Genomic DNA, 15,000 nt, shown 5'->3' on the forward strand with positions numbered 1-15,000 from the left:
ATTCTGACCTGCACTCCCAACATCAAACACAAAAGATGAGTTAGATCAGCAGAGGGCCTTGTGCACAGTGCTTTTTTAATGAGTACTAATATTGTGCATGTACATTGAAGTATGTTTAATGTATAGATTGTGTAATATCACATACAAAAGAGTAACCTAGATAGTGCATGTCCAATGATGAGAGGCCAAGGATGTTGGCATCACGTGTCCTATGTTGTATAGTAGGAGTGCATGGTGAGAAGCACATGCTCATGGCCTGATTCTGTTCTCTCCAGGGGACAAGGTTGTGGCTCGCTATCACACATGTACACACACACACACACACACACACACACACACACACACACACACACACACACAGGCACACACACATTTGTGAAATACACACTGTGCATGGTATGCATAGAAAAATACAGTGCCTCACCAATCCTAACGATTCACATGTGTCCTCATTGGCAGAGAATGTGCACCAACGTATGCACCCTCACACACACACACACACACACACACACACACACACACACACACACACAGACATGCCTGCCTGCCAAGGGACACTAATGAAGATGAAGTAGCTAATTAAACATGACAGTGAGGAGCGATGAGAAAGCATGGCATGTGACGTTATGGGGGCGGCTTGGACCTATAGACATTGGCCGATATGTGATACTGTGTTAATGAGAGGTGGATCGACGGCAGGAGAAATATGTATCGAAGTATATCATCTTGTGGAATGTATTTGTGGCCCATTCCACCAAACCCCAGAGTGTTTAAGATTCCCTGAGGTATACCTTTTTATATATACACACACACACACACACACACACACACACACACACACACACACACATCACACACACACACACACACACTCACACACACACTCACACACACACATATCACACACACACATATCACACACACACACACACACACACACACACACACTCACACACACACTCACACACACACACACACACACACACACATATCACACACACACACACACACACACACACACTCACACACACACACACACACACACACACACATATCACACACACACATTGCTGGCCTAGATCTATGCACATGTATGATTCCTCCAGGTACAGTAGCCCGTACTCTGTGAAATCTGAAGGGAAATTCATCCACACACAGAAAATGTACACTCACTTAACCTATTTTTTTTTCCACATTTGTCTTGATGTTATTATCTTTTTCTCTCACTTCCTTGGACTGACCTTGTGTTCTACTTATTTCACATGAGCAAAGGATCAAGTGACTGCTTGTAACATGAAAGGAGCAGACCAATGAGAGTCCAGTGCCGAGCTTACAGCTTCCTTCAGCTCTACGCAGTCTCTTGCCATCTTTCAGCTTCCCTGTTTTGGTTGTTCTTCTCAGAGCATTAATGTTTGGTGAGGATTCATAGACGTGGCAACCAGTCAATCACCAGCCACGCTACAAAACAAGGAGCATGACAGACCTTCACTGACCCACTAACTTTTGTGAAACTGTTTCAATGCTTGTTTCAAAAGTGAAGGGGCTGATGGACAATTGAGTACTTAGAGAACATCCTTTAACAAAAAGTTCTGTTGTTTGACATGGGACTCCAGATTATTTCTTTCAGGAATATACAGATATTCCATTTCAAGACACTGTTCCATGGACCAGAGTTGGTGTGGTGTGGATTTTGAGTCAGCAGAAACATTAGGATACCCTATTAAAGGACCTATGTTTGGACCTTAGTGAAAATAGTGAAAACGAATGGGCAAAACAGACCTGATTAAGAAAATATGACGAAGTATCCAAATACATGGTGTTTTTATCACAGCAGCACGTACAGCAACAATACGGCAGCTTCAAGTAGCAATTCCCGCTTCCTTACGCAGCGGTCTTTGACGTAACATCTGATGTTTCCACTGCAATGATGAAGAAGGTGCGTCTGTCATGGCGGCCGCAAAAAGACACGTCCCCTTTCAACTATGGAATTAGAGATTTCTCTGGCTTTGATATCTATTGGAAACATTTAAGGTAATGTATGTACTCAACAAAAACTATACAGTTTAACAAATACTTAGTCCACTTTTAATTAAGTTAGATATATGAGTGTAACATTAAACATAATTTAAGTTTAAAAATCACCACTACCAGGGTAAAAATGAAAGCCAATCAAAGGTCCTTTTTGAGAGTTCTGTTGGCTGAAAGCTTGTCTTGGATCTGTTACAGACAGAATTCATTACAAACGTTTGAGGGAGAAAAATGTTCAGTTCTGAAAAAGGAGTCAGCAGTAGTCTTGAAACATTCAAAAAGAAGGAACATGACAACCTTCTGTCCTCCTTTACTCTTCCAACCACGTCGATCATCTTGGCTCACATTTTTCTCCGTCATGTAAAACTGCCATGAAAGAAATTCCTTTGTCTGCCGATGCGTTTGTGACGCACTCTGTGTAAGTGTGCTAATAGTGGGTAACGCATGGGTGTGTGTGTCTGTTGCGTGTGTGCGAGTGTGTTACTCAGTGTTATGTCATGCATCTCCCTGGGTCTTAATCATGACGTCACGTCACCATGGCAACCACGGCATCAATGATGCATTCTGCTTCACTGGACCACAAGCAGACCTACAACACTCAACAAGGTCTGCTTGTGATTGCGTGTGTTTGTGCGTGTGCACACAACTCACACAGACGACGTGTGTGAGTCTCTGTGCTTTTTGTGTGTATTATAGAGCAAAGACTTGAAGGAATGACCGCAGATAGGGAGGATTCCTGTGGAGAGTGTTGGCTGTTTCAAACTGTACAATTGTCAGTTTTTCTCCAATGTCATATACGTACGCACAAACAAGCACGCTGGCACATACACACACATACACAGACTCTTTGGCTCTGGGGAAGAGCATACAGTATGGGGGAGAAAGGCGTCACAGCTGTGGAGAATCTTGCCGATGATGCATCTCGGCAGATTTCACCCTTCAGTTCTCTTCATAGAAAAATATGGTGAGCATGTGCAGTTATGGATTGTGTTGCACGTTTCTTTTCAAAGGCGACATCAAGAGTGATTCACCTTGCATTGCATCTGGTGTTGGAAATGATTTCATTTGTTTTCGGTTCTAAGATTGCAAACTCTGAAATTATTGATGACAAGCACAGATGTGGGAGAAATGAGGCAGCCATGATGCCCATGTGTACAGTAATAGGCGAATGAGTAAGATTTTCCCTTAAAAAGAATTTATATAGTGAGCACAAATAAAAACACTATTGCCATAAAGCTCTCTATCTCACTGAACAACACTGGAGCAAGAGTCATGTCCTAGACGTGTTATAAATAGCAAGACCAATTAATCAGCCATCCAAAATGATCGGATCCAGTGACTATCAGTGTCGGCTAATTTGACCACAGATATTACTAGATTTATTTTCCAGTCAAATAGCATTTAATATTAGAGCTGACTGAAACGATTATTTGTCAAACCGCTACTTTTTTCTCACACTTCGAGCACTGCGGCTTCTACTCCGGTGCGGCTTATTTATGGATTTTTTATGGGGGACAATGAGCTTGTGCCGCAAAAACATTTTTCCTCGTCACATCGGATCTTAATATCAGTCATTTTGCGCTTCATGCACGCACCCTCATCATGGAAAACACACGGAGAAATGCATATGATGCAGCTTTCAAGTTAAAGGCGATCGACCTGGCTGTCAAAGAAGCTAACAGAGCTGCTGCACGTTAAGATGACACTGACAGCGACAACAGAGACTGAGGAAGTGAGTAATGAAGTCATTCTGAGGCAGTGAATGGATGGACTTTTTCTTGTGAAATGTATTACAGTAATCTTTTTCTTCAGCCGTGTTACAGACACTGTTTGATAAAGGATTTCCACTAGGCTTCGTATTTGCGGATGTTACCGGTAGTACTGTAGCGTCCGTACGGACGTTAAAGGACGACGAGAGCGTTCAAATAATAACTTTTAATAACCTGGTCACTGTCGGCCGTGACCACGCCGTTTACAGCAGAGAACAACACATAACTTGCCGCAACAATCCAACTCTCTCCCCCAGCGTTCTCTCATACAGCCACTCAACACGTTCTCGCTGGTGCATTCACTGACTCTCCACATAATCGGAATTATGAACACATTATCAACTACTGACTTTACAACATGAACCGTTACAGTACGCATTTAATTAAAAGTTAAACAAATGTTTTTATGTCACGTCTTTCTGTGTAAATAGCTCTGTTATAACGTGGACACCTGCGGCTTATAATCAAGTGCGGCTTATATATGTACAAATATTTTTTTTAACTTATTTTTAGCCGGTGCGGCTTATATCCAGGTGCGCTCAATAGTCCGGAATTTACGGTATACATTTTTCAGTCATCGATTATTTCACATCACTTGATCAGTGCAACTATTCACACAACACGTTTTGCTGCCATCCTGACACAGAGCTCCCGGATGTTTTCTCACCTCTACACCTCCACACTGCAAAAAACTTAACATTCATGTCTAAAAGTGGGGTCTTAAAAAGGATTTCAGTATAACACTGTTTTTATCACAAAGAATCACCTCCAAAGACCTGAACTCTGTTTTCAGTGTCAATAGCAGCCTGAACCGCTTTGTGTCTGTCACACCACTAACAATGTTACGCTTAAGGAAATGTGTTTGTGTTCACATCCATAAGCTAAGCACATACTACGTCAAGCTCCAAGCATCACTCCAACGCGTCCTGTTCAAGCTCCCTGCTGGCTTTATTTTTCTTCTCTCCGCGACGTCGCTGTTTTGCAGAATGATGCAAACAGTGTGCCTTTTGATAAATATAGCCGAGCGCTGTGTTATTTATAGAAGACCCTGTCATGCTCTTTACCTAAGTCAGGGCCTGTTGCATGGTGGGAGAGGAGATGGGTCGGAGGTGGGGCGCTTGAGGAGACTGTGACCCAGATGACTGAGCTGGAATGATTGGCCCGGCGGTGCTCAGCGTGCTGCCGTACTAATGCTCCCGCAGGAACATAATGACACAAGATGCATGTCTCATCTGCCTTTGTTCTGCAGGGAGAGCGGAGCTTTGGAGGGTTCAGAGACGTCGATTATTGTTGGAACTAAGAGCTGCTGGGACATTTCCAGTGAGCATTAAAATACTGTAAGAATAAAAAAAAGGTTACGTTGGTATGTCGGAAAACAAGACGTATAGAGATGCTTGGTCCTTTTTTTTTAAATATAAAAAACAGAGTTCGTTGAATATATGCGATGTGTTCAAGGCCATTTAACAACCCAGCTGCCCTCATCATTTTGTTGCGCGAGTATTGTCTTTACCAAACTCTCTGAACCTTTTGTCTGACTCTCATAGGATACCATGTCTCAAACTCCATGGTGAATGAGGAGGCGAGATGGGAGAGTCGTCACCTACTACAAGAAGTCTACGACAACGAATCCAAGCTCTTCACTGAGCCTGAAAAAAACTGTACTGAACCAGGTAAGAAGAGCTAGAATGCTTCTTTTTTTTTCTTTTTTTAAATATAAGAGAAAAGCCACCACAGGAACATGTTGGGTGGTTTGAAGTCACACCATGTGTGGGGAAAGAAAGGAGGAGGAATTCTTCTCTGAATCTCCAAATGAAAACACGTGTGTGAGAACAAATGATACTTGATACTGTAGTGTGCTACTGTGAAGCTTCACATCTCTCCTGTGGCCAAAGCTCAAGACTTGATAGTGTAACTGTATTCTAATCTGCATGATTTCCTGTATATCATTCCTGGTTTCATTCTTTCACGGACCTTGCTAAAGAGGATTCATCACAATTATTTAACTCCCTCTGTACATACATGAGTCATGAACTGGGTAATGTCTTTTCTAAAGAGGTCCGAGATTATTAAATTTGTATTTTAGGTCAGTGTCAGTTGTTCATTGTGTTGGATATTTGAACCCAAACCCTGACTCCTCTTGAAGTCTCCTGGTTCCTAATGTGGTATTTAGCATTTGGTTATTCTACTTATTCCATATATGAATGTTAATGGTGTTTGCACTGCCATTAAATGATACGGTTTACTGATTGTAAATGCACTGTATGTTATATTTGTTGACACATGTGGATCAGGAGTGTTTCATAGGCGACATGTTCTGAGTGACAGCGACTTCTTTCAGCTTATGTGTCACTCAGAGTCTGACAAATGTTTCAGATGGTTCCCTCCCTGTTGAGCAGTTAGCCCTGCCCACTCAGGATTGCTGTTCGTAAAGGCAAGATGTCATTGCTGGAGTACAACTTAATGAAAACCAAAGAAAAGACTTTGGCAGTGTTGTTTTAGTCTGAGAGACAGACGTTTAAGAGGCGTGAGACATTGACTGGGTTGAAAGTTGCACATTTTATCTTCAGACTTGGAGATATGTTCTGAAGTGACGGCATGTTGTTTGGAGTTTTATGCTTGTATGTAATCTAAATGACATTTTACTCAGCTGATAGATGGCTGATAGAACTGTCTCATAAGTCATGGTATTCCTCTGGGAAGCAAACTGGTACCACCAATTATGTTATTTTAGAAGTTCCTTCACAGATTGTGATTTTGATAATCAGATATATTATCACTCAAATGTAAGAAAACATTGGCAAAATATTTACTATGAAATGATGAATTATTTGGCTTTCACTTCATGATTATTTTTCTGAGTAAGCCATTAACCTGGAGTCATTGCTATTTCGTTTTTCATTACGGTAGAATTTTCCTTTTTTAAAATGTATCTGGTTCTTGAATTTGTAGGGTAAGGTAAGGATCCTGTGGGGATCTCTGACACCCCACTTTCACTTCACCTTTGCACACACACACACACACACACACACCACTCTCATGGCTTGGGAGATCTGGCAACAGAGGAGCTGAGCTGTAGATGAAAAATGAACAGCACTCCCTCTGGTGAAAAGAGAGAGAGAGAAAGTGAGGGGGAAGTTGACATGACGATGAAAGCTGATGAAAAAACACAAACTTTCTCCCAGGTATGAATTCTTTCTGCTCCTCTCGAGCCTGAGAGGCTGCCAGCATCGCTGCGTGTGTGTGTGTGTGTGTGTGTGTGTGTGTCTGCTCCTCTGTGTGTACCAAAAGCTCTCATGCCGTATGTTTGTTTTCTCTGTGGGCTCGTCTGTGTGAGTGTGTGTGTTTTTTCCCTGTGGCTCGGAGTGCATGAGTGTTTTCCATGTGGGATCCTGGGGCTTTACAAGCCTGACGTCCTGCCAAGCATTCTCTTGATCTCATCGTAAACAAACCGCCCCCATCTAATGCACGCATGCACTCCCATGTAAATTTGTGCACACATGCTCCACCCGCCTGCAGTTTGAGGATGCAGAGATCCTGCAGTCTGACTGAATCAGTAGGACGAGTTGTGTTTAGCGCATAGTTTATAGCTGGTTTCTGTTTAATTACGTGTTTGCCTCCTGAAACAATAATTACCTTAATCGGGATTGTTCTTGCTTTCTTGCACTAAAAGGAGTCTTCATAACTCACTCCTCACGCCTCGCTCACTATCTCTCTGTCTCTGTTGTCCTTCATCTGTTTAGCTCTTTTTTTCCTTTAGAGAGCTTGCTGTCTGTTGCTTTTTTTAAATGTTCTTTCTGTCTCTCTCTCTCTCTCTCTCTCTGTCTGTCTCCCTCTCTCTCTCTCTCTCTCTCTCTCTCTGTCTCTCTCTCTCTCTCTGACTCTCTCTCTCCTGGGTCTCTTTCATGTGAAGATACAATCACCAGTTCAATTTCGGATCACAGAGCATCCCCGTCGTGCACAAAGTCAGAAAAGTGTCTGCCCACATACGGCACTAAAAACATACGAAACACAGAGTAGACTGAGAAGATAAATGCACGTCTTTTGGATGCTGATGATATGGTAAAATGTGCATGAGGTTATCTCTCGTGTGTTACATTGCTCTCCAAAAAGTGAGAATTTCTGCCATGGTGGTTAATTGGATTTGTTTTGTTTGCATGACTTTCTGCAAGATTAGATCCAAAACCAAATGGCAATGTCTCAAAATAAAAAGATTAGCTTCGGCTTGTGTTAGGTTGAATCACTTGATAAACAAGTCACTTTTTAATCCTCTTTTGCAGAGAAAAAAAAAGTGTAAATGGAGTGGATTGGAAAATGTTAGACATACAGTTTTTCACTGTTTATTTCAAAGCATAAAAAAACAAACAAAAAAATTGGGAATAAGGGAAGTTTAATATTTGCTGTATTTGCTCAGGATCCCATCATGAGGGCGAAGCAGCCTTTGCAATTTGTGTCAGCAACAGTTTTGGGAAATGGCATTGGTCCTATTTTTAGTGGCTTCCACTTGACAGCCTCGCTGCAGATACGCAACAATGAAGCTATAACACGTGACGGCACATTCCCCAAAATAATGTAGCTCCTTCTGCTGTCGGCTCGGGCCAGCTGGGGTCTGCGACACTTCCTCAAGTGAACAAATCAATTGAACCGCAGAGCTGGATTCAGCCTCTTTGATGGAGGTATGTGCCTCACTCTTAAGATCTATGTGAACAGTATATTATCAGCCTTTTGGCTCAGATATGAAATATGGTAAATGACTTTAGCGTCTGATCTGTAGATTGTTTAGTAGAACTAAGTTCAACATGTGTTTGTTTTTCTAATACTTCCCTGCCTTTCACCAGAACTTGAATGGGAAACATGACTTCATAATAAATGGACACAAGCACATACAATGTTGGGTATGGCTTAATCATTGGTTTATCAACGTTTGTCTAAGAGCTTGTTTTCTCCTGACAGGCTCAGATTGTTAATCTTGGTGTCTGACAAGACTATGGAAATTATTGCAATAATCATCGCTTTAGCTATAGGTAATATATATATATATATATATATATATATATATATATATATATATATATATATATATAAATATATAGGACCATCTTCCCCTGCAGATGTTGTTTCTTTGTAGTTATGTGATTTTTGTGGGGGTAGAAACCCCCCCAAAATTAACCCATTTAGCCCATTGTCTGCATGTCTGCATATTTAGGTCATATTGCCACTTATTGAGGAATTGATCAAGACTTGACTCCATACAATAAGACTCCTTAGACTCATGTTGATGAACGTTTCTACATCAGATGAACACTGCAGGAGACATGATTCAACATCACACTTGTGGTTTGGCGTCATGCTCAAACTTAACTGCCAGACGCTTCCAAAGACTCTGCATATATTCAAAAGGAAGACTGAAAAAGAATCATTATCAGGGTTGCCTCACATCGACCCACCTAGAATAATCTATGACGTCGAGGAGCCTGGAGCGAACAACAAGTCTTCCCAAACATCCCTGCAGATATCAGGAAGAGCTGCCTGACATCAGCAACAGTGAATTAACATTACACACAAGTCATCACAGAAATTCTACAACACCACTCATGGTTGGTTAATCTTTAAGTAGGGACAAGGTGTATCAAGTAGACCAGCACCTTCTGTGTTCAAACCTACACCTGTCTAACCTCTGCATTGTCAGTACAGGTGTTAGCACAGTGGCTAAAACAACAACGACTTGGACAAATGAATCCATAGAGTGACTGAGCAATAAATCCCAGCAATGCTTCAAAAAATGTTTTTTAGACTTGTCAACTACTTGGATATACATGTCGCATTTCGACATCTGAAATGATTGTCTTGCTTAAGTGGTCATGTTATGCCAAAGTAACCCATAGTTAATCTGCTATGGTATCGAACAGATGAAAGCCACTTCTTGCGTTGGAGAACATTACACCAGTTGTGGTTCTTTTGGTCATTAATTAGACTTATGGTTACATTTACATTTTCTCAAAACCCCTGTTTTTACAATTAAACCTATCCTTTTTTTTTTTTTTTTTTTTTTTAAAGATTTATTTTTGGCGTTTTTATGCCTTTATTATAGAGGGAGGAAAGTGGATAGAGTCGGAAAGGGGGAGAGAGTGGGGAGAGACATGCGGGAAATGGGCCACAGGCCGGACGCGAACTCGGGCCGCCCGCGCGCGAGGACTGAGCCTCAATACATGGGATCGCGCGCACTGCCGCTGCGCCACCGGCGACCCCACAATTAAACCTATCCTGTTAGATTAAGCCGGCTAAGAGGACATCCCAGGTGCTTGGAGAATGATTGTAGTTGTAGAAAGCAAATTGACAAAGCAGTAGATCATTTAATTAAGATGTCAAAGTTTACTTCTTTCAGTTTTACCTGCTTTGATCACCTTTATAGTTGAACATTAACACTGACAGCTTTCCCTACCACATCTGAGACACAGTCAGCGTTTGGTCTTAAACTGCCTCTCAGTGCTCACAGCTGCAGACAGAGCTGAGAAAAGTCTCCTCTAATCCATCAAAAGAAATGTTTGTATACATTTCTATGGCGCTGACTGTCTCTGCAGCACTCTGCCTGTGTTGTAATTGGTCGGATCAATGACACTTACTTCCTCTCATCTCGGCACACACAGGATACAGACAGCACGATCGTATCCATACCCCCAAAAAAACGAAGGACAACAAACGTACACAGACAGGCTGTGAAAGGCGAATAGACACTGGAGGCCATATATATATATATATATATATATATATATATATATATATATATATATATATATCATATATCATATACAAACACACATACATTGTTTGTCTTTGTCTTGTTGGCTCATGTTTGGCATTGCTGCAACTTTTTTTTTTTTTGGTCATTTTCCATCCCTCTAAGGTCACGCAAACACACACACACTTTTGCAAACACACACACACGCACCCATCCTGCTATGATTACGCATTATAGCAGTGGAGTGTGTTGGATTAGAGATAATCATGTTTACAATAGCCGACTTTCTCCTCTCCGCTCATGCACTGCAAACAACAACCTCTGCCTCATTACAATGTGGGAATTTATTTTCTGTTGGCGCGTGTGCATGTGTGTGTGTGTGTGTGTGTGTGTGAGTGTGTGTGTGTGTGTGTGTCTGTGTGTGTACGGTGGAAGCAGTGACCTCGGTCTGTCGTTTCCCTCCGAGACTCTTATCTCTTCTGATTTTGTTCAATCTCACCTCATCATAAGAAGCAGGGCAGACAGACATGGGGATCTGTGAATGTGTTCAGCAGACTCTTGAGCTGCTTTATCATTTACACTGTCGCTCATTCACATCCATCAAATGTTAATCAACCATTAATAATGATGTGTGGCAGTGTAATTAAATTCATGTTACACTTGTGACAAACTCACTCTGCTAGTTTAATTTACTGCAATTTGTATTTAAAACGTTGAATAATCGACATCAGTGTTTGTCTGCAGACTGTCAGCTCTCGAGTTTTAGTCTTGCTCTTTGACGTCAATGTTTAACACTGTGTCCTAACAGCGTGCTAGCGTCAGATTATTTCAGTACATTGGATTATATGAAATAACATTGAACACTTTTTGTTCATGCTTCAGCCATTAAATATGAAAATTAGAACAAACCACTTATCTGCTTGGTGTGTGTTGTCCAATCCAAGAGTTCCTCCTGGAGGTTTGATTAAACTGGTACCTTGATGGGTTTCAGTGACCCTAATGTTCTTGTGATGGACTTCTGGCAGATTTTCACAACATTTTAAACATTTTTTTTTTAAATAAATGAGATTATTATTATTGGTTGGCATATTTTGTGACTCTTTTCTTATCCATCAACAGGCTAAAACTCACCGGTTTTACTAAACAAATTATATATTGATTATTATTAATATTTTACTGTCATAAAAATACAGAAGATATTCTTTTCTTCCTCCAGTAAGGGCACTCCACACACTTTCTTCTAGTACTTTAGTACCATCCAAATGGTTAGCTTGCAACAACTGATATGTGCAACAACAATATACCATCTCCAATCCATATTTGATCATACGAGGTTGAAAAAAAAAGCCATAATACATTTTGAGTAGCATCAAGCACAAGGCTTTTGGGTGACCTCTGATCTCATACTGTACAGCAATAAGCATCGAGTAGGATAGGGAACATTTTCAAAGCATGTTTAAGTTCCCATTGGAGCAACCTTTTGTTCCATTTGACCTCATAGCACCATCTGCAGACTTGAACTGTGTCTGTTTCCGATCATAAACCATAAAAGTTTGTTGTTTGTTCCTTTCAACACATCCACATTACTGTATGTGCTTTAATGAACCAAAGTTGCTGCTGCATTTAGGGGCTGCCATTAGGGCTTAAGATGTTTACATTTGGATTTTATACGAGGTTCTTATTGTTATGTCCTACTGCAGATTCACCTCATCCCTCAAATAGTTTTATAAAGAACACAGGAGAAACCACACTATGGAGATTTACAGCATTGCTTGATAAACAGCATGTGCACTGCAGGTTTCTCTAACATGCAGCTAATTACCAGCTTAATGGGACCATTTTCTCTTTTTTCCATGACTGCACACTGAGACAAAGTGAACCTTAAAGGCAGAGTGAGAGTCTTTTTGGAGACCGTTTTGGCAGAGGAAACTCCAATGTGTTCAAATCGGATTCCTGAAAGCATTTAGAGCCTTAGGAACTTGTCATAAACAATAACAAAAAAAGGAAAACAACAAGAGATGGTAGGATTAAGATAAGTAAACCACATCATCCATTACATCTCATGGAATGAAGATTTGCCTTTGGCGTTTTGGCAAACCAGATAAAACACTTGGCCAATATCAACTTAAATACATAAACTACATTTTCAGCAGCAGAGCTTCTCATAATCCTCTGAGCTCGGGGGATTGCATTATGTCTCAGTCTTTGTACTGTTAAGTGTTGCATTTTAAAGGTGGAGTATTGGGGGAAAAAACAAGTCGGAAAGTACCGTTTTGGCTGATTCTGGCATTTTAACCATGTTATCATGAGTTTGAGTCATTTGAAATGTCCCCTTCCTAGATAAACTGAATTGAATGGTAAACCATCATCCTAGCTGGGGGAACAGTAATGGTTGGTTTCCATTGATTACGTTCAGACTGTTCTCTCAATCATTGAATGGATTGCCATGTCATTAAAAAGAATCCTAAAACACTATGGGGGATGTTGATTTTATTTTATCGAATGGCATTCCCATGAGCATCAGCTGTACTTCATACAGCATATTACGAACGAGTTAAAGAAAGATTAGTAAAAATGGTAAACATATATCAGGCGGCTGTGGCAAAGCTGGAAGAGTCGGCCATCTCTCAACTGGAAGGTCGGGGTTCGAACAGCAGCTCTTACAGCCACATATCCGATGTGTCTATTAGTAAGACACTTAACCCCAAGTTGCTCCCACCGCTGAATTGGCACCTTATGATTAGTTAATTGAGATGAGCACTTAACATAGCATCCTCAGCCATCAGGTTCGAATGGATGTGAATGTGTAGGTTTGACCTGTGGGGTGCAAACACTTTTAATAATTATAAGACTAGAAAAGCACTATACAAGCTCAAGTCCATTTACCACAATGAGCTTACAGTGGCTGGCTGTTCTCTTGGTGTCATTCAGAGAAACTTTGGATCTACCATTGGGTCTCCTCCAGGTTGGGCGTGCCCGGAAAACCTCCTAATAGAGGTGTCCAGGAGGCATCCTTATCACATCTCCTGATGTGTATTGCTGCTTATTGTCAGAAGCTTTCTTGACTGTGTTGATTCCTGTCTTGGTCAGGAAACTCTTGAAAACCAATAGTGACTGTGACCATTATGGGATGCCTCACAATGACTCTGAGTGGTGATGCGATATATGTCAAAGTGATTACTTGAAGGTAAATACCTAAATTGATGTCAGATGAAAATATAGGGGTAAGGATTTTAGTTTGACAGAATAATGTTCACTACTTCTTCCCATCCAATGTTGAGAGAACTTAAACAATTGTGTCCTTCATTAACCTACGGATTCTGCAGTAATGTCACGGTGCAGCATTCTCATCTCATCAGATGCAGGAAATACTTTCTGATTCCAGAGTTGAAACATCTACAGCTTTATTTTTTAAGTCAAGTCCCTGCATCAGATTTCGTTAGACATTATAGTCCGCCCTTGTCCTTCCTAGCTGTTGCTGTTGTGTTGCCTGTGGTGGTCGCAGGACAGAAGAACAAACAGGTTGTGAAAGGCAGGCAGGTCATGTACCCCCATGTGTGTGGAGCCCCGTGGTTATAGCTCTGAACACAGACTGTGGGTGTAGGCAGGGAGAGAGGGCACGATGCCAGCTCCATGTAGGGCGAAAGATCGTGTGCTGATGTGGGGACGATTAAATGTGTCTCGCCCTCATGTGGGTGTGTATGTAAGTGTACCTTTGTGTGTGTGTGTGTGTGTGTGTGTGTTTGTGATTATATGAGAATGTTTACCAAGTTTTCCCCTCCTTACCCGTACTCCATCTGTCACTCCAGGAAAGCTCACTCGTCATGTCAGATTCTGTGGGCCAGCTGGAAGGGTGTGTGTGTGTGTGTGTGTGTGTGTGTTTGTTGGTGGTGGAGGGGTCGTCTGATTTCTGTCACTTCACATCGCATTGTTTCCTGTGAAGAAATCCCACCAGCACGAATCAGTCTGATGACTGAAAGAGGAGATTTGAGACATCTTAAGCGAGGAGAACATAAAAATGTACATTCTGTGATACCCAATGCCCTCCACAACACATCCCTTTGCAGCGTTTGAACTGTCAAACAATAGAAAAACAAAGACTGACCAAGGTAAAAAAAAAAAAAAAAAAGATATGCCCTGCAGAGCTCAAGTGTGCTGTGAAATACAGACGTGTTGAGCTCTCTTCTGTTGATTTACTGGCATAAAACAAAGGCATGAAACGCAACTCTGAAAACGAATATTGCAACAATCAAATATACACTACAACAAAATATTGTAGAGTAAACAAAGAGAATTAAAACTCTCTCTGGATTTGTTGTGCTTGTTGTTTCTTCAGCCTGTTTATGTTTCACTCAGAGGCTCATACCTGTACCTGTTTTTATTCAAAGAGCTCCTTCCCTTTCTAAACATTATTCCTGCCACCACATGGGGGAAGAGAGACGGCCCCGCCCCCTCACACAAGCTGTT

General features: G+C 41.3%; 1 protein-coding gene across 1 annotated transcript in view; it reads left to right on the forward strand.

The window, feature by feature from the left end:
* Nucleotides 1–15,000, forward strand: part of slc24a3 (solute carrier family 24 member 3) — an 89,857-nt gene that overhangs the window by 24,408 nt on the left and 50,449 nt on the right. Inside the window, exon 2 of the mRNA XM_079362341.1 lies at nt 5,342–5,467. Within this exon, the coding sequence (XP_079218467.1) occupies nt 5,342–5,467 (126 nt within the window). The remainder of the gene's footprint in view (nt 1–5,341; nt 5,468–15,000) is intronic.

The sequence above is a fragment of the Symphodus melops genome (genome assembly GCF_947650265.1).
Source record: "Symphodus melops genome assembly, chromosome: 15".
Taxonomy (NCBI): domain Eukaryota; kingdom Metazoa; phylum Chordata; class Actinopteri; order Labriformes; family Labridae; genus Symphodus; species Symphodus melops.